Here is a 20,078-nt window from a genome sequence, read left to right on the forward strand (position 1 = left end):
ACAGGCATGAATACTAGGAGGCTGGAAATCACTGGAAGCCGTTTTAGAAGCTGCCACAGAGGACACTGGACTAGCTTATTGTGAAGGCCCTATCATGCAATGACCTTTAAGAGGAACCTCTGCTTTCGCAGAAAGGAATACAGTTGGCGTTCTCCACCATGGGGAAGTAGCTTGAGAGCCATGGAGCAATTTTAAGTAAATCTGTATCCAGGAAATTTTAAGCTCTGTGATTTACGCTGTCACCTGCAAAGATGTCAATTGCTAGAATTAAACCTTCAAAACATAGTAATCCCAGATTACAGAACGTTAAAAAAGACTTTTAGATTTAACCTAATGTGTCCTAGTTTGTTGTACCTCAGAAACTTGTTTTGAGATTACATCTATTTCATTTGTCATCATTTTTAGATCTACAAATATTCTAGGCATTTCCTGATCTAATCAGAAAGAAAGGCCAATCAGAAGGCAAAGCCACAGTAATTATACTTTTTTTTCCAACCAAGTTCTTTAGAAAGGATTAACATATGCTGAATTACCTACAGCTATAGCCTTTCAGAGAGGAGGTTTTCTCTTTAAGAAAAAAAGTAAACTAATAGTTCTATGAAGACCTTTTCAAGTAAAATAGCTCATAGGAGTTTTCTTCAAAGCATTTGAAAATTCTAATAATCTAGCTACCCACTCACATCAATACTGTTAATTAGAGCCCCTTTTTATTTAAAGAAAGAAAAGGAAAAACAAATAAGCCAAGAATATCTGCCTACTACAGCTCTCATTGACCACTGTGTCAATTAAACAATCAAAGTCTGGGACTTCCATCCATGACAGAATAGCTGATACCAGACTTAGACTTATTGACATACTCAGGACAAAATGCACAAAATAACAATTTTCAGGATTGGACAGCAATTAAAACAGAACTAGTACTTTAAAGAAGGAAAGCAAAACGAGCTTCACATTTACGCTGTTCAGGAAGTTGAGTTCTAGAAGAAAGTTGCATTACAAAGGACAGAGGAAACAGAGGTTGCCATGGTGGTTGGGATTCAGAGGTCAGGGGCTGGGTAGGGGAAGTGACAGGAGAGAACTTCAGAGCAAGAACTGGAAATTTTATAGAAATTCTTCCCACATCCTTGGCTCCAAGCTGTATGAGCAATGGGTGAGATTTTCAAGTCCTAGAAGAGAATAACTGTTGAGATACTGGACAGCTGGGAAGAAGTTTCAGAGGCAGCACAGTGCTGGGAAGATTGAGTTCCAGCCACCTAAGAGCCACAGCAGAGGGATATTGGATCCCAGACTTTCAGATGAGCCACCAAAAAAGATCATGCTCTAGGTATAAAGGCTACACCCTGAGAGAAAGGTCAAAACTGAAATAAACCAACTATAACGATCTACATCCAATCCTCATCAGAATGAAGGTGATTTGCCAGTAACTTAATTGACAGCTAGAATAAAATTCTAGTCAGTCCTAAAAAGAAAATCAATCCTGAATATTTATTGGAAGGACTCTTGCTAAAGCTGAAAGCTTCAATACTCTGGCCACCTCATCCGAAGAGCTGACTCACTGGAAAAGACCCTGATGCTGGGAAAGATAGAAAGCAGGAGGAGATGATAGAAGATGAGACGGTTGGATGCATCACTGACTCAATGGACATGAGTTTGAGCAAGCTCCAGGAGATGGTGAAGGACAGGGAAGCCTGGCGTGCTGCATGCAGTCCATGGGGTCACAAACAGTCAGACACAACTGAGCGACCGAACAAGAACAAAATTCAACACTTTTTAGAAGATGATACAATCCAGAGCTTCTACAAATATTATCCACCATATCTAGCTTGTGTTAAAAAAAAAAAAAAAACAACACAGCCAGTTGGAAAATGAGCTTATTCGGGAAGAGCAGAATTGCAGCTCAGAACATGCAAAACTCCAGGGTGCACCACAGGCAGGTCTGAGGAGACTAGGGAAAGGTGGGCCTTTATTAGGCTTTTAGGAGAAAACTAGTGAGGGCTGTGGAAGTTCTTTCTTGGCTGTAGGCAGTGGACAGCTTGTTGTTGATGGGTCAGAAGTAATTCTTTCCTCCAACTGAGGTCTGTAAGCTGTGGGGAGTGATATGTGGGTGAGAGCTCCCCACTTCAAGTCTTCCTGATTCCATTTTAAATGAGGTTTATTTCACACGTGAAATAAAAAATTACCAGGGGAGAAGAATCAAGATAAAGAGACTAATAGCCAAGCATTAGAATGATGAGATGCTTCAGATACTGAAGTTAGCAGAAATGACTTCAAAATAACTATAATTAACATGTAAAGTAAAACAGAAGTTGACTGACAGTGAAGATAACAAGAGGGAGTACATCAACAAAGAACTGAATCTTTATTTTTAAAGAAATCAAGTTGACATCTAATAATGCAAAGTTCAATATCAGAAACAAATAATTTATCAGATGGGTTAACAGCATAACAGAAAACACAAATTAATGAATTTGAAGACAGATCAATAAAATAAATCCACAGACTCATGGAAAGAGGAAAAAAAATAGAAGAAAATAAGTCATCTAAAATCTTTTTGGAAAGATACTCTCTTATTTACCTTTTTATTCTCCTTTACCCTAAACAAGTTATTTTTCTAATAAGGGAAACAGTTGGGTAAGAGTGAGATTTAACTAAAACTTACCTGGTAATAAACATCTACAAAATAAAATTAGACAGTCTCCAATTTAACAATGGTTCAACTTGAGTTCTTGACATTGTAATGGTGTGAAAGCGAGACACCTTCAGTGGAAACCATATCTAGCTAGAATTTTGATTTTTTCTTGGGCTGGTGAAATGTGGTACAATGTTCTCTCGTCGTGCTGGACAGCAACAGGGAGCCTCAGCTCCCAGCCACATGATCGTGACAACAACTAATATACTTACAACCATCCCGCACCCACATAGCTGTTCTATTTTTCCCTTTCAATACCATACTCAACAAATTACATCAGATGTTCAACACTTTGTGTTAGATGATTTTTGCCCAACCCTAAGTGTTCTGAACACATTTAAGGCAAGCTAGGCTAAGCTACTCCAGAGTTCTTGCCTGGAGAATCCCAGGGACAGGGGAGCCTGACGGGCTGCTGTCTATGGGGTCGCAGAGTCGGAAACGACTGAAGTGATTTAGCAGCAGCAGCAGGCTAAGCTATGATGCTTGGTTAGGTTAGGCATATTAAATGCATTTTTTCTCTTATTTTCAACTTACAATGGGTATATTAGGGTGTTAAAGACAGTCCATAACTAATAATTAGGTTTGGCTGCAAAAATTAAGCGGAAGAATGTCTGGACAATTTAAATCTCCCCCTTTCAAAGCCTCCACCCTCTCTCCAGATCCAGAGTCCAGAAGCCAAACCACTGCACTCTTCTTCAAGTTCAGGACCCCTTACAGGACTGACCACTCTCCCAAAATTTGGTCTCAGACCCTCCATCAAAAAGGTGCTCACCTGTATGGATGAGTTCCTTTGCTGTCCATCTGAAACTATCAAAAACATAGTTAATCAGCTAACTCCAATACAAAATAAAAAGTTAAAAAAAAGTTTTTTTAAAGGTGCTCACCCTGTGTTTCAGTCCCTCAAGCTCTGGACACGGAGCAAATGGATATGCAAATTAACATAATGCAATTTAATCGTTAGCCCTTACAGATTACCATTCAACATGATAATCTGGAAATACAATACATAATTCAGAGAAGCAAATTATTGAGGTTGGAATTCGGTACTCTAAGACATACAAGTGAAGAATGGTGGTATTTTAAAATAGAGACTTTATTTTAAATAACAGTAATGAAGAAGAGAAAGATGATAATAAAAATGACAATAGCTCCAATATTTGCTCTAATTGCATATAAATTGATCCACGGGCCACTTAAACAACTCATCAATATGAGAAATAATGTAAATGCATAATCTTAGGTATTTTATTTACTTTCCTTCAATCTATTACTTAAAGACCCAAAAAAGCAAAAGAAAAAAATTAAAATTTGGAGAACGGTCCTGTTAAAAGATACTCAGCATTAAATATATCACAGAGGAGGGAGTTCTTCAAGACAGAAAACATATACTATTACAGAACTTTTTTCCTCACATCAGAGCAGTATCTGCCTCTTGCATACACATCTCATTAAAAATGCATCCAACAGTGAATCTACAGAAACTTCTCAGAGACTTGGTCCTGAGTTGTATGAACACAGGGCAAGTTAGACTCCAGGAAACTGGAGAACAGAGCTGAGCAGAAATTCAGAGGTTGCGCAGAAATGGATTTTGGGTAGGCAATTAACATTCTATGCATTTCTACTTCTTAGCTTACCAAATATTGAGACCTCACTACGTACGATGTACCAGTCCAGGTGTTAGGGATATAACAACAAACAAATCAACCAGGCCCTTGCCCTTATGGTAAGAAAGTCAGGAAAATGGGGACGATTGGGAAAGGGAGCAGGAACAGAGGGAGAATTAACAGGCATTTGTTGAGGTCCAAAGGCAGGAGAGGGTATGACTCCAAGAAACTAATGTGATCCTTTCGGAATTTGTTACAAAAACCTCTTCTTGTTTCATTTCACCTTCAATGTCTCCAGTTGATGCTAACTATTTCAGGTAAGATCTACTTGATCTTATCTCCTCCCTGGAACCTGAAGTCAGGGTAGTAATAAAATCATTAAGAGAAGTTGTGGTGAAGTAAAATGAGAAACCATTTTAGTTATAAATTACAAATGGAATAAAATACAAAATGTAAACCAAAATATGCCAAAAGATAAAGATGTGGTATATATACATATAAACAAACACACAGACACACATACCACTTAACCATAAAAAAATGTTTCGCCATCTGCAGCAACATGGACAGACTTGGAGGGCATTATTCTAAGTGAAATAAGTCAGAGAAAGACAAATACAATATGATATCACTTATAGGTGAAATCTAAAAAATACAGCAAAATAGTGAATGTAACCAAAAAATGCAGACTCATAGAACAATCTAGTGGTTGCCTGTTGAGGGAAGGGGTAATTCAGGAGTTGGGACTTGGAAGTACAAATTGTTGACTACAAGGATGTTACAATACATAGTATATAACAGCAATATTCTGTAATAACTATAAATGCAGTATAACCTTTTAAAGTTACATAAAAATATTTTTAATTAAAAAGTAAAAACTACATTTCCTAACAAATAAGAATCAAAAAGCATATACCAAGGGAATCTTAGGAAAATATTTTTGTCCAACCTCAAGAGAAAAAAAGACTTTGTTAGTATGAAATAATACCCAAATGGCATTTTTATAAGTCAATGATCTAATTAATATAATTCAAAACTTCTACATGGCAAGGATGGTCATTAAGCTAAATCAAATGACAAATGAAAACTTGGGAGAAAATATCTACAACTAATATCACAGATAAAATTTTCCTAAAATATAAAGTGCCTGTAAATCAGTATGGAAAAGATCAATACTCCAACAGAAAAATGGGCTAAAGGAAACAAATGATTCTTTAAAATATGAAAAGGCGCTTACCTCACTCATTTAAAAAAAAATGCTAACATAAAGAACAATACTTTATCTGTTTAGAAAGACCAGAAAATTTGATAACACATGAGTCAATGAAAGTGTGAGCAAACAGGGTCTTTTCATTTGTACAGAGACCTACTAGACTCCTAAGAGTTTACCACTCAACCATTCCTCACGCATGGCCTTTAACCTTATGGTCAGCTGTAATCCAGTGATCTCAGATCCAAGAAACAAACTTCCCTTTTATGGAAACTTCCCAGAAGTACCACACAACACTTCTGCTTCTATCTCAATTATCAAATTGTTAGTCAGAGACACACCTAACTGCTAAATTTGAGAAACAGAAAATGAATTTTTGATTCTCTGACATGTCCACTTTTGCTGACCAAATATTCATACATACTAATTCTCAAGTCTCATCTAGATATTGCAACCAAGTTATAGGTCGGGAATTCTGGGAAATGTGCACCTCCCATCTGGACTGAAGTGCCCTCCAGGGGCCAGCAACCTAAGAGCTTAAAGACAAGTTAACCATCCCCAACTTATCCAGTATACAAAGGCAGAACAGGAGCAAGAAAATAGCATTAAAATTGCCATTCAAAAAAGGGGAGAGAGGAAAACTTACAGTGGTCACTGGTCTGTAGCAATATAGGATCACATGGGGACAGAAACAACTTCCTTTCCTGGCAGTATCTGGGGCTTTCAGCTCTACTTCCACGGAAACCCTGGGACCTCTAATTTTGCTCTCTAGGAGCTTCTTTCTTGTTTATAGTCTCCTCCTCAGTAGACATTAGGGAACATGAGGGAGTTGCTGACATTTCTTAGCTCACTTCCTGTTAGTGGCACAGTTTTTTGTTTTTGTATTTGTTTTTTTCAGAAAAAAATGTATTTCTTCCTGTCTGTCTCCATGCCCTTTTCCTTATCTTCTGGACTCTGCTTGATGTAACAAAATGTGCTGCAGGACCTTTTATTCATCATCCCAGTTTTGAGTAAAATTCTAATACTGTCATTGCTGTTTTTCAGACCTGTCCGACTCTTCACGGGTCACCCCATGGACTATATACACATCTTTGCTTCTTACAGGAAAGAAAGAACGTCAATTCAAACTTCCCTATAGTTTCTAGATCAACCTCAAAAAAGTTTATCATTTAATTCAAAAGCATTTCCTGAGCACCTACCATGTGTGATACACTAAGGATCCCAGGTTCAAGGAGATCCTGGCCCCAATCTTGGCATGGTGGTTACAGGGTATACAAAACTGGCAGCACTCACCAAACTGTACACTTAAGATATGCCTATTTTATTGTATGTAAAATATACCTCAATAGAAACATAGGCTAGTCAAGGAAAGATAACAAAAATAAACATTTAGTTTACTACAGCTGGCATAATAATTTCAAGTAAATTACATTTGTGATGTGAATTTGACTACTCTATGTGCTATTGTGTATACAGCCCTGGATATTAGATGAAGTAGATGGGCCCTCTTTATGGAACTTGGAATGTTAATATTTTGTAGTTGCTGTAAATGTGTATTATACCATTTTATTAGTTGTATAAATTACTTTTAATGGTGGCACATATCAATAACATCATAAGATTTTAGTTAGCAGACATGGGTTCAAATACAAGTTTTCTCTGTGATTTGGGGAAAATGACCCAAACCTGTTTCATCTGTAAAATGGAGTTAATGTCCTACTTCATAACATTGTTGTGGTGACTAAATGAAGAGTGCCAAGTCATAGTAAACATTCCCTCTCTCATATCATCTCCTCCCAACATCTTTTGATGTCATCTTTCATGAAGGCTTTTTTTTACCAATTATGAATAACACAGAGAATAATACTGGCCCTTTATAATGATTCGTAAGTTTCCAGTTCTCAAAGCATTTTACACTTAACACATATAATCTTATTCACCCATTCATTCTAATCGAACATCTACTACACGTCAGGACCTGTGCTAGCCTCTAAAAATACATAAAAATATCCTGTGTTTACGTAGTTTGCATTTTCAAAGTAAGATAAGACTATACATGTATATATAGAAAATCAGGTGGATAAAATTTCTTTGAAGACTAGGTGAAAGGTGAGAATGGGCCAACGAGACATGCTGGTGGCCACATGAAGAAACTCAATATTGCTACTTAACAGGGAGATGTAAATCAAAACTATATACAATGAAGGTATCAACTCACACCAGTTAGAATGGCCAGTATCGATAAGCAATAAATGCTGGAGAGGGCGTGGAGAAAAGGGATGCCTCCTACACTGCTGATGGGAATGTAAACTGGCATAGCTACTATAGAGAACAGTATGGAGGTTCCTTATGTAATAAAAAGAGAGCTAAATATGATCCAGTACTCTCACTCCTGAGCATAGATCTGAAAAAAATAAACACTCTAATTCAAAAAGACACACACACCCCAATGTTCACAGCAGCACTATTTACACTAGCCAAGATAGGGAAGCAACCTAAATGTTCATTGGCAGATGAATGGACACATACACACACACACACGAATACTATTCAGCCATAAAAAAATGAAATACCATTTACGGCAATGAGAATGGAACTAGAGATTATCATACTAATAATCAGAATCAGATAGTCAAATATCATGATATCACTTACTCATAGATTAAAAAAAATGATATAAATTATTTTTAAAACAGAAATAGACTTACACAGAAAATAAATTTATGGTCACCAAAGAGGGATAAATTAGGAGTTTGGTATTAATAGATACACTACTATATATAAAATAAACAAAGACGTACTACATAGCACAGATAACTATATTCAGTATCTTATAACCTATAATGGAAAAGAATCATATATATATGATCATATATATGTGTGTGTGTGTGTGTGTGTGTATGAATACTAAATCACTTTGTTGTACACAAACTAACACAATATTGTAAATCAACTATACTTCAATTTTTGAAAAATAAAATTTAAAAAAGACAGTGAGTGACAAGACTGGTGTGGAGTTTGCTATTTTACATAAGGATCAGAGAGGTTGTCTCTATCAAAATGGCATTTGGGCAGAGAATAGAATAAAGCCACACACATGGATATCTAGGAAAAATAATTCCAGCAGAGAAAATAGCTAACTCAAATTCCAAAGTAAGAACATGCCTGTCCTTTCTGAAGGACAAGAAATCAAAATAGCAAGAGTGCAAGCGAACATGAAGAATCCTAGGTGAGTAACAGATCAAAGGCACATAAAACCAGATTTGTTTTGTAGGTCATAGAAAGGATTTGGGCATTTATTCTCAGTGAGATAGGAAATCACTGGAGAGTTTTATCAAGATGTGATGTGATCTTACTTTTAAAAGGATCAATCTGGATATGACAGGGAAGACTTTAATGCCTATTGGGAAGCAAGAAGGTTACTGCAAGCCTAGGACAGTATTCATGACAGGGCTTTTTAAAATACAGATTGAGCTCACAAAAAGATGTTCACAAATGCTCGTAGCAGCTTTATTCATAATAGTTAAAAACTGGGAACAACTCTAATGTCCTCTACATATATCCACACCATGGACTACTCGGCAATAAAAAGGAATAAACTGAATAAACCCAAAACCTCAACCCATCTACAAATTACAGTGAGTGGAAAAAACTCAGCAGTGGCCACAGGACTGGAAAAAGGTCAGTTTTCATTCCAATCCCAAAGGAAAAAAAAAAAAAGCCAATCCAAAAAGGTTACTTACTGTATGATTCCATTTATGTAACTTTCTTACATATGAAAATGAAATGAGAAAAACTATAGAAATGGACAATAGATTACTAGTTGCCAAGGGTGTGAGGGAGGGAGGTTAGCTATGAAAAAGGCAACCTGAGGGATGCTTGTGGTAATGGATAAGTTCTGACTGTATCAACATCAGTATCCTGAAATCATAGTCTTACAAGATGCCACCACTCGAGGAAACTAGGTAACACGTACAGGGATCTTTCTATATGGGTTCTTACACTGTATTGAATTCTACAGCTCTCTCAGATAACAAGTTCAATTTAAAACATTGCTGGAAGTAATTAAAACACACAGATCATTGGAGGTCATCCCATTTCTGATCCAGGAAGAGCTGAAAATGTGCTTTGCTAACAAGCTTCTAGGACTAGGATTGCTAGTCTAGGATCAGCTATGCCAACCACAGAGTAGGAAATGGCTACCCACTCCGGTATTCTTGTCGTTTAGGGACTAACGCATTGAGACAAGTACTATCCCTATTTTGTGGAAGAAACTCCAGTCTAAAGAGTAACTGACTTCTCTATGAAGGGCAGTAGGAACTAAGTAGCAGGACCAGGACTCAAATCAGGTCCTGTCAGCTCAGGGTTTGTCTAAGCAAAATTAAGGTCAGAAATAATCTATTGCATAGCAAAAATTAACACAACATTGCAACTATACTCCAACTTTAAAAAATTTTTAAAAATAATAAAAAGGAACCATCGTATTTGTAAGGATTCTCTAGTGTTTAACACAGAACAGACTCATGTTTGCTCAACAGGACTGCACTGTCCTAAAATCTAAAGTTCAATAAAATGTAGGAGCTTAATGATAAACATTTCACAAACCTTCAGAAATAAACTTTAAAGTGGAGACTTAGTCTCAGTTCTTATCCTGTGCGTTGAACAAATGCTTAAATTCTGTTCCTTAGCTTCCTCAGATATGAGAACTAGGAACTAGTCCCTTTCTACTTAATTCCCAATTTCTTACTTCAAAAATATTTGCGGGTTTTATAAACAACTACAAGTTAGCTCCTAAAGTACAAAACCATTTGTTTCTTATCCATGTAAGTATATCAAATTGGGCACTTCCCTAGCTTTATTTTCTGAAGTTCTAGAAAGCTTGAGTGAAAAAGAAAAATGTGTACCAAAATACTAACAACAATTCACTGACAACCCATTTAGTAGAAAGAATGGGGGTGTAGAAGGCAGCCACAATTTTAAGCAATTCTAGGGGATTTAAAAGCTAGTCAGAGCTCTTAGCAAAAGCATACATGCTCAGATTCATGAAATATTAAAGCAATTACATTAAGTACATACCAGAAATGATTTCTCTGCAGTTAGCTCTCAAGAATTCCACTTTAAAACTCCCTTATGCAAAAAGCTTCCGTAATAGTCCACATCTCCAAGGCAAAGATAACGAAACTTGAGAAAATAGATTTAAATCGCCAAGAGGGCTTTACATTAGAAATAAGGAGGATATTTCTGGTAATGATTGGCCCAGTTACCTGAGATTACATTCAGGATCATTCTCTGACTCAGATGTTTAAAACATTCAATCCAATGTGTCATCACTTGTTTCAAGCCTACTTTCCTATAATTAATTACAATTCCCCAAAATAAGGAAATAGAGCTATTTTGTTAGAATTACAAAAGCTAAGTTTAAGAAAAAGGGAGGAGGTGACTGGTGCCTTCAAATACAGATAAAGGTCCCAGGAAACCACAATAGAACTGAACTAGTTCCCATGAACGCTTTTATCAGAAAATAGGAAGTACTACTGTTCTGTGTAGATCTCCATGGGCTCCTGCTCAGCCACGTCCAGCTTCCTAGTGAGGGAAATCCAAGACTCACATTTAACTCACAAATCAGACATATAAGCCTCCAATGCCATTCTCATGCCCTGCCAACACAGCCAAAGAATCCTGTTTCATCAGAACGTCACCCCTGGAAGTTAGGGGCCAGTACATCACAGAGAGCTCTCTCTCCTTTTACTACCTCAGAACATCTCAAAAGGAGTTATTAATTCACTGCAAAGGGAAACTAGAATCCATTTGTTAAGTGAACAGACATGAATTAACTTGGAAATGTTCTTCTTTTTCAAAGTATCATCTAGACACATAGATCTCTGTTTTGAAAAAGTACCAAATGGCTAAATTTTTACCTGACAGTCCTATTAGGTTCAATTCAAAAAGGACTCAAGACATAACATTGTTAAAAACATTTATTTTAATACAGTCTATCATAAATAAGTCAGTAGAGGTTCCACTCTGCCACAGATGCATCTGAGAAGTAAGAGCCCTGTGCCATCCAATTGGTGACCGTCTGAACGATGTCCCATCTCTTATCCCAGCCAGAGAGCACACCTTCCATGTTGTTCCTCTGCATTGACTGCTTCCAAAACCAGATGACCAAACAGTCCTTTATCCCCAAAGTAAGCTAAAATGTTTGTGAAGAGGAGAAATAAATTAAACCCCAAAGTAAAAGCTTCTCAAACACAGCTTAAGAACTAGAAGATTTTATACATTTATGTTCATGTTTACTCAACCATCAAATTCAGAATTAGCAGAAGAATCAATCTCACTGAGTAAAAAAAGCAGAGACCTATTTAAAGAAATACAATTTTATTACTTTTAATTGTAGTTACCTATTATAAACAAAAAGGAAAACATAAATTGAGGTCAATCAGAAGAGTGACATGAAGGATTGATGAAACCAGAAAATAAAGGTATATCCTTGTTAGATACAGGAAGGAGACAAGATGTGTTTTATTTCTAAGCCCTGTTGATTAAAAATGTAGTTTCTAGTAGTAAGTCAACTTAAATAAAACTGCATTTCAAAATGACAATATGAGCATTCTGTTAAGTTTGTATTTAGAAAGTATTTTCCTTTTGTGTATAAAGCAAACCAACATGCACTTATTTTCAATTTTCAAACGTGTATTAAAATCTCCCATTAAATCCCAAGTATATTTGCATACAGTTAAGATATGAAAACAAAATATTCATTTATCAAGGTCTCTTCCTCATTAGTAATGAGCATCTAAGATAAACAGAAAAGAAAATCTTCCTTGGCCTTATACAGATAATGGGAACAATCATTCTCCCAGTTAGTTAATATTCATGTATTTTGCCTAAATAATGTTTTACTAAGATACTGCCCCTTATTCACTAAATACTGCATTTTGAATAAGGCATTGGTATCAAACAACCTAATACATAGAACCATCCTGTGTGAAAGAGGATGGATACCAATGAATGGGGACCTAATCCCAAGGAATCCAACAACAAGGAAAAGACACCAGTAAATCTTGAACTACATTATTTTCATAAGTACTATATAAATAAATTTATATATAAACAATAAACTTTATAGTCCTGAGTTTTACATTAATAAAACATTTACATTACTGAAAACCCTGACAAATACAAGTCTATTCCTTTCAGAGTACAGACTAGGCAACCCGGTAAGACCTCTTTAGTCAGTCTTCCCAGTATAAGCAGCATCGTATATGAAATTCTGTAAGAGGATAACCCTTTTCAGCACTCATTTCCTTCCTAAATCACAAATACCCCTGGAAAGAAATCAGAAAATGTCCCCAATGACAGAAAAGAATGATCAGCACCACCAGAAAGGAGAGGAGCACTGAGATAACGATAAAGACACGAAAAGCCAGGGGGGAAGGGGTGGCTGCCTCACTTCGAAGGGCCAACTCTTGGTGAGATAGCTGAAGCCAATACTACAGAAGGGCACATCTATCCCCACTTCCGGGTTCTGTATCACCTAGGGCACAAAATACTGTTTCCCAGCATGCAGGTCCAGTCTAAAAGCTGTACAAGAAGAAATGCTATATCAATTCCTGTCCCAACACCACAAAGAAGTTAGGATCCTTTAATTAAGTTAATTCAGCACCTTCAAAGTGTTCTCCAAGTATCTGGCAGCTACTTCAGGTACTCACAGGACAAAACGAATGAAAACAAGCAACAAGCATAATACAAAGCAGAGAATGAGATGCAGAAAATGGAGCAGTTTCTGCTAGGAGAAGGTGGAAAAGATTTAAGGAAGAGGTGATAAATTTGAGATTGAGCTTTTCTAAAGGTAGGTTTTCATCTAGTGGAAACTGAGGGAAGAAGCATTCCAGGCGGACAGAGAACAAGCATACAGACAAAGGCATGAAAAAATACAGTGTATCATGTAACTAGAGCCTAATTTTCACAGGAGAAAAGTAGAGTGAAGGAGATGACAGAGAAAGGCTAAAAATTATTAAGTTTATTGCTCATACATTATGTGTCAAGCACTGTTAATACTTTACATACAATAATCTTATTCAATTCTCAGGACAATCTTATAAATCAGATATTATAAACTTGTAGAAGACGAAACTTCATCCTAGGTTAACAGCCTCTTGGAAAGAAGTATTTGATGATAATTTTCAGTCCTTGAAAAATGTTCACACAGCTTGACCAGGTAGTCCCATCCCTGATAGTATTTCCTAAGGTACTGTTTCCCTTAGGAAATAACTGGTCTAAGGTCAATCAGCTACTCAGTAGCAGACACATTACCTGAGTCCCCATTTTACAAAAAAGAAAACTGATAGTTCAAAGAGTAAGAACTGAAAAAAAAAAAAAAAGCCTGACGGGGACCTCTGAAAGCAGTTTTAAGAGGCTGTACCACAAAAGATTAAGAAAAGAGAGGGAAGTGAAGAAAGGAAGCAGGGAGTGAAAACCATTCATTGAAGAATTTTATCAGTAAAGAGTAATAGCATAAATGGACATGTGGACAGCACGTTTGGCAGTACCCTGAAGAAAAAAACCTTGCATTGAGAAAAGGAGAGACTGGCAAGGCAGAGAATGTGAAGGAAATTCATATCAGATGGCATTGTGCTAAGTAAAGTAGCAGATCATATCTGCGGGAGGCCACAAGACCCAGTGGAAAGTGTACAGGCCTTCAAGACAGACATACACCACTACCCACTGACTGTATGATCAGCTCTGAAGGACTGAAGTAACGATTAGAGATGCTGTATATAAAGCACTTAACACAGTGGCTGACACACTACAAATGACTGTTAGTAATATGACCATTATTATTCTTCCCATTCTAGAAAACAGTAGCTTCGATTAGGAGTGTGAAGAAACAGATCTAGAACAGCAGCAAAAAGTCTGTTAGGACAATCCACAAGAAATGTCTGGAACACAGGTCAAAGTGGAATTCCACAGCACCTGTGCAGGGGTGCTACTCATCCCAATGCTATGAGTACCAGTCCTTTCTACAGAGCAATTCTTCCTGTTCCAGATTCTGTCTTCACACACACACACATGCATACATATGGTTTTCACAAGTATGTACACACACGTGCATATGAGTATATGTATACATATACTTCGAGTAGCTGTGTGTGTGTACATGGAAGGTTTCACCAGTGTTTATCCAACACCATCAAGGTTGTCTTGGAGAAAGGAAATTTGAAAGGAATGCATTTTCAGAGCCACAAATGTCCATACACTGACTTATTAATCCCATGAGAATTTATCACAAGGAAATAAACCTAAACCTATAAAACCTATGCACATAAAAATGTTTGTTATATTGTTAATTAAAATACTAAAAAAACCCGGAAACACCTAAGTGATCAACAAGTGGAAAATACATGGGCTATCAATTCTAATTTGGGGTGAAAAAAAATTCTCTGTACTGTTGTTAGAATGATACAGAAAGTTTCACATATCTTAATAAGGATAAGACAGGAATATGGGAATTAAGAACAGTTCCGCTTTTAAAGTGGCAGGATACATTAGTTCTTTTCCTTTTAAAACATGCTTCATTATGATTATAACACAGTACAGTAAACAGACATTAGGAAGACGAGAGAAAGCAGTTACCCGGTCATGAAAGTTAGACTGGTCTGCAAATTGCTGCAATTTTCCAATAGCCCAAAACTACACCTGACTGATAAAGCTCCATTACAATACCTAGCACTACTTCTCTTCTGCTTGCCATGATTTAGTACTTATATATGAACATTTGCCCTGCAATGTGTATTTGTAAGAGCAGTACCTCAAAACAGTTGGTTCAGGCATTCCAGGATCTGCACCCCTCTTAAATCCTGGGGGGAAGGGAGAGGGAAGGAAGAGAATAAAGACCAATTAAAACTCTAGCAGACAAAAAATTTACAATGTTTTCTTTCTAAATCAGTATTTGGTAGCTAGAATGACATCCACATCTACCAGAATTACCTAGATTTACCTGTACAACAGAATAGTTTTGAATCTTCACTAGAGTATGTGATCATGTGCAGAACTAAACAGTAGGGAAGACAAACTACCTTATTCCTATAATAGAAGCCCTTAGCACACACTGTCTTTCATTCTTAGTCATTACCCACAAAAAGGACAAACTACCAAATCAAACTGAATGAAGAACTACAAAGAGTACTAAGACTTTTTTTTAAAAGCATATTAAAAAAAAAAAAAAACTTACTTATTTTCTTTTGGAATATAGCTAATTAAAAATGCTGTGTTGATTAACAATGCTGTGCTGGTTTCAGATGGAGAGTAGAGGGACTCAGCCATACATATACATATATCCATTCTCCCCCAAACTCCCTCCCATCCAGGCTTCCACGTAACACTGAGCAGAGTTCCCTGTGCTGTACAGTCGGTTATCCATTTTAAATAGAGCAGTGTATACCTGTTCATCTCAAACTCCCTAACTATCCATTCCCCTCATTCTTGCCCACCCCACACAAGGCTGTTCTGTGAGTCTGTGAGTCTATTTCTGTAAAAAATTATACTTTTTTAAAGAAAAAAATTGAAGATATCTTATCCCCATGAACCTCTCTTTACAAAGCAACCAAAGGCTGGTGATGGAAAAAAAACTTCAAGCTATTGCTAATTAAATCAATGCTCTTATTACAAGCAATAGCTGTAATCAGACTAATCAGCATTTAAAGATGATCCCTGACCCTGTGTTTGGGGAACCAGAATCTTTTATAATGGGCAGGGACCGCATGCCTCCCCTTTACCATGGTACTATTTTCCAAAGCTGTCCACCCTACAAACATCCTTAAAAACATGAACAAAGGGTGGTCACTGACTCTGCTCACAAGATTTGTAGAAATTCAAGACACTATGGAGAATTGTTTTCCAACAGGTAACTCACTAAAATCTTTTTGTTGGTAAATGTCCAAACATGCTTTATCAGGTCACTGTCCTATTTTATAGCACTATATTCCCACTGTACTTCCAGAAGCCCCAAAAGGTTATGTTTGAAACTAAACTACACAAGAAATTCAATATGCACTTGCAAAGTTTTACTGAGAGCTGAGGTGGAGAGGTAAAGCATGGGCACTAGGTCAGACCTAAAATTAAGCTTAGATACAGTATGAGGAAAAAACAGTGGTTAACAAGGAAAGATAAAAAGCCTTAACATCAGTCTCCACCTGAGCTAGACACAAGGGTACCAGCAGTAAGCTGTAGGATTACTAGTAATCCTAGTAAAAAGAAAATAGCCAGTGTGCACAAAAAGGAAAATAATTCTAGGGTGGAAAAGAAAACCATTATCTACTCTTCAGACCAAAACCCTCCTTATACAGATTTTAACAACCAGCTGCAGCTTTCTGGTAACAGAAAAGGAATTTCAAAAAGGAGAGGAGAAAAGGTACCTGAAAAAGACTTATAGAAGAGCAAAGACTACACATGGACAAAGAAAGCAGGTGTAGACTAAAATGGGACCCGACATACACAATGGAAATAGGACACAGAACAAAGAAGGGGAAGAATCAAGGACCCCTTAACTTCCTTCCTTAGCTAGAAGGACAGTTCCTCCCAGTGTTTGCCTAGCAAAACTAGGCCCTTCTACAGTTAAGTGAAGGCTAGGGAAGAGGACAGTTTGGGAGAAAGAAGGGAATAACAGCCTATAAGAGCAGGCTAATTACTTGCTCTAATTTTCAATACCTACACAAAGTTACTAAAATCTGGGGAACTAATGCTTCTTTGAAAAATGCAGTACTTCCCTGGTGGTCCAGTGGCTAAGACTCTCTGCTCCCAAAGCAGGGGGCCAGGGATCCATCCCTGGTCAAGGAACTAGATCCTACAAGCTACGACTAAGAACTGGCACAGCCAAAACAGGTAAGTCCTTTTCAAAAACTGTGTTGTAGGGACTTCCCGGGTAGTCCGGGAAGCGGTGAAGAATCCGCTCTCCCACTGCAGGGAGTGCAGGTTCAATGTCTGGTAGCGGAAGTTTCACATGACCACGGGGCAGCCAAACCCCGCTCCCCCTCCCCCCCCAAAATGCGTTCAAAATAAGGGAGGAAAGGGTCTTTTAAAGCCCTGCATTCTGAAGTATCTCCAGGTTATTAGTTGGCTTGCAAGTCATGGGGAAATGGGAGCCACAATTGCCTACGGAATATCCAGCATAATCAAACGCTCCGTCAAGGCTGAGTGAAGGTACTGCGTCTTACAAAAGACGTGACACCTAAAAAACATAAAACCAAAAACAAGCAGCAGCATCTAGTTAAAAATCATAGGATTGTGAAATGTGAACCGGAGTTTTTCAAAATGTCAAACTCTACGCTCAAACTGACAAAGGCGGAACGCTATCCACTCCGTCCTACTGCCTGAACCGGGCAATCAGTTTAAAAATACAAAACTACCCCAGGCGAGAAACGGTGTACAGTCTCAATGTGCGGCCCTAGGCAAAAATATGGGCCTTACCACTTTCAAATTTCTGCAATACAGCATGGTGGTTAAGAGTATGGGCCTTGATGGGCCACTGCTTGAGTTCATAGCTCCCCTATTTGACAGCAATGTGGCCTTCAGCGAAGAAAAAAACTGTTCTATGCCTCGGTTTCCCCGCGCGTAAAACCTTTACCTGCACGTGAGAACGGAAAAGCATCCAACAACCATCGTCATAATCATGCCTCAAGGCAGTGGCATACCCACGAGGCTTAGAACCTCTTTCCACTTAGGCCCACCTGGAAAGGTGACAATAACCTTCCCGAAAACACACCTAGTGTTCAAATGTGAATTAATCACTTTCACACACATCAGGCCCTCAGGTCCACGCACATCAGGACTTTTCAGGTCCCCCAAATCCTGAAAAGTAGGTCACCTCTTGCTTACAGATGTAGTAACTGCACGGGAAATATTACGTGACTTGTTAAAAACCAGAAAGAAAAAAAAGGGGGGGAGTAGGGGGAAGGATAGAACAAGAACGCGAACTCAGCTTAGACGGACCACGCTTGACCAGAGAGCCTGGAAAGACGCGCTCGGCGTGGTCGCGTTTCTCCCTCACGCCTCAGGCCAAAATGGAGTCTCAGCATCCGCACCCTCTTCCCTCCCGTCTCCTACCAGGTTCTTCTCCCACTGACCCAGGTAAATCACGAGAGGAATAAAACCCCATCGGATGGCAAATTGTCCTCCCTTGAAAAGTTGTTGCAGCCTCTGCTTGGCCTCTTTGCTCAGCTTCACCATTGCGACAGCGCTGGCGACACCCGTGAGACAACAGCAGCAAACGGCGTAAGGAATCTGCACGAAAGGAGACGCGCACGCGCCATACCGGCCTTTACGGCAGGAGTCGTGAGCGTCGCCAAACGAAGGTCGCAATTCATCCTCCTTAACCTGCCTCGCCCCTCCGCGGCCCCGCCTGTGGAAAGCGCATGCGTTGTTGATTCTTTTCGTCGCTGCTGCTGCTGCTGCTGCTAATTCTTTTCGTTAGGAGGTCCAAATTCCCTTTGTACTATTTAGGAATCGCCAGGTTTCCTTGATTGCTGGATGCCTGGGGCAATGTTCAAGAGATTCCTTCAGCCCAGAACGTCCTTTCTCTTCCTACAGCCGCACCCACTTTTCAAAGTTTATCTCCAAGTGTTTTTTATCTAACAGAGGAGGAACGTTAAGAACTGAATATTAGTCCCAACTTTTATTCTCACTTGCCGTGTATTCTTGGACAAGTTATTTAACTTCCCTCTTTATCAGCCCTGGGATTTCTTTGGAGGGAATGATGCTAAAGCTGAAGCTCCAGTACTTTGGCCACCTCATGCGAAGAGTTGACTCATTGGAAAAGACTGATGCTGGGAGGGATTGAGGGCAGGAGGAGAAGGGGACGACAGAGGATGAGATGGCTGGATGGCATCACGGACTCGATGGACATGAGTCTGAGTGAACTCCGGGAGTTGGTGATGGACAGGGAGGCCTGGCGTGCTGCGATTCATGGGGTCGCAAAGAGTCGGACACGACTGAGCGACTGAACTGAACTTTATCAGTTTGTTTCTTCAAACTGAAGGTTGATCTGCAAGGAAGATCACAAACTGACACCCAACAGAGCGTCTATCCATGTCTTCTTGACTCCCAAAGTATTTGGTTATTTTTAAATTTTAAATTACTTGTCAGCATCTTAAAGTTTGGGAAAGTTCGCATGAAAATCAGGACGTTTTCAGAGAAGTTGGCGAATTTCATTGTAGTCAGCACCCCTCTTGCCCCCCTTCGTTTAGAGTTGCAGTGATCCTCGCCCTTGGCTGCACAATAGAATCACTGAGGAGATTAAAGGCTCACTCCTGGGGGCCAACTCCTACCAATTATGATTAATTGGGAGTGGGGCCTGGCCTTTGCTTACCTTTGAAGTTCCCAACTTCTGATTCAGTAACTGCCCATCTGCAGTTGGCATTTGGGCTTTTACCTCAAGGTTTGGACTTTTTTTTTTTTTTTTCTGTATTTATTTATTTTTAATTGAAGGATAATTATTTTACAATATTATGTTGGTTTCTGCCCTGCATCAACAGGAATCAGCAACAGGTATACATATGCCCCCTTCCTCTTGAACCTC

At 38.5% G+C, this 20,078-nt stretch overlaps 1 protein-coding gene across 1 annotated transcript; it reads right to left on the reverse strand.

Annotated features, from left to right (window-relative positions):
* Positions 1-11,463: 11,463 nt before the first annotated feature.
* On the reverse strand, positions 11,464-18,830 carry TOMM7 (translocase of outer mitochondrial membrane 7). The gene is made up of 3 exons (XM_040260653.1): positions 18,628-18,830; positions 15,315-15,363; positions 11,464-11,696 (listed from the first exon to the last, which is right to left on the reverse strand). The coding sequence occupies exons 1-3, from the start codon at positions 18,728-18,730 to the stop codon at positions 11,681-11,683; spliced, it is 168 nt and encodes a 55-aa protein (XP_040116587.1). The 5' UTR covers positions 18,731-18,830; the 3' UTR covers positions 11,464-11,680.
* Positions 18,831-20,078: the final 1,248 nt, after the last annotated feature.

The sequence above is a fragment of the Oryx dammah genome, unplaced genomic scaffold (genome assembly GCF_014754425.2).
Source record: "Oryx dammah isolate SB20612 unplaced genomic scaffold, SCBI_Odam_1.1 HiC_scaffold_18, whole genome shotgun sequence".
Lineage (NCBI taxonomy): Eukaryota > Metazoa > Chordata > Mammalia > Artiodactyla > Bovidae > Oryx > Oryx dammah.

Excerpts from the sequence above, each read along its gene's own strand:
- TOMM7 (XM_040260653.1), bottom strand. The coding sequence starts at position 18,730 with ATGGTGAAGCTGAGCAAAGAGGCCAAGCAGAGGCTGCAACAACTTTTC. Across the intron at positions 15,364-18,627 it reads TCCTCTCGTGATTTACCTGG|GATTTAAGAGGGGTGCAGAT; the intron begins GTCAGTGGGAGA and ends CCTTCCCCCCAG.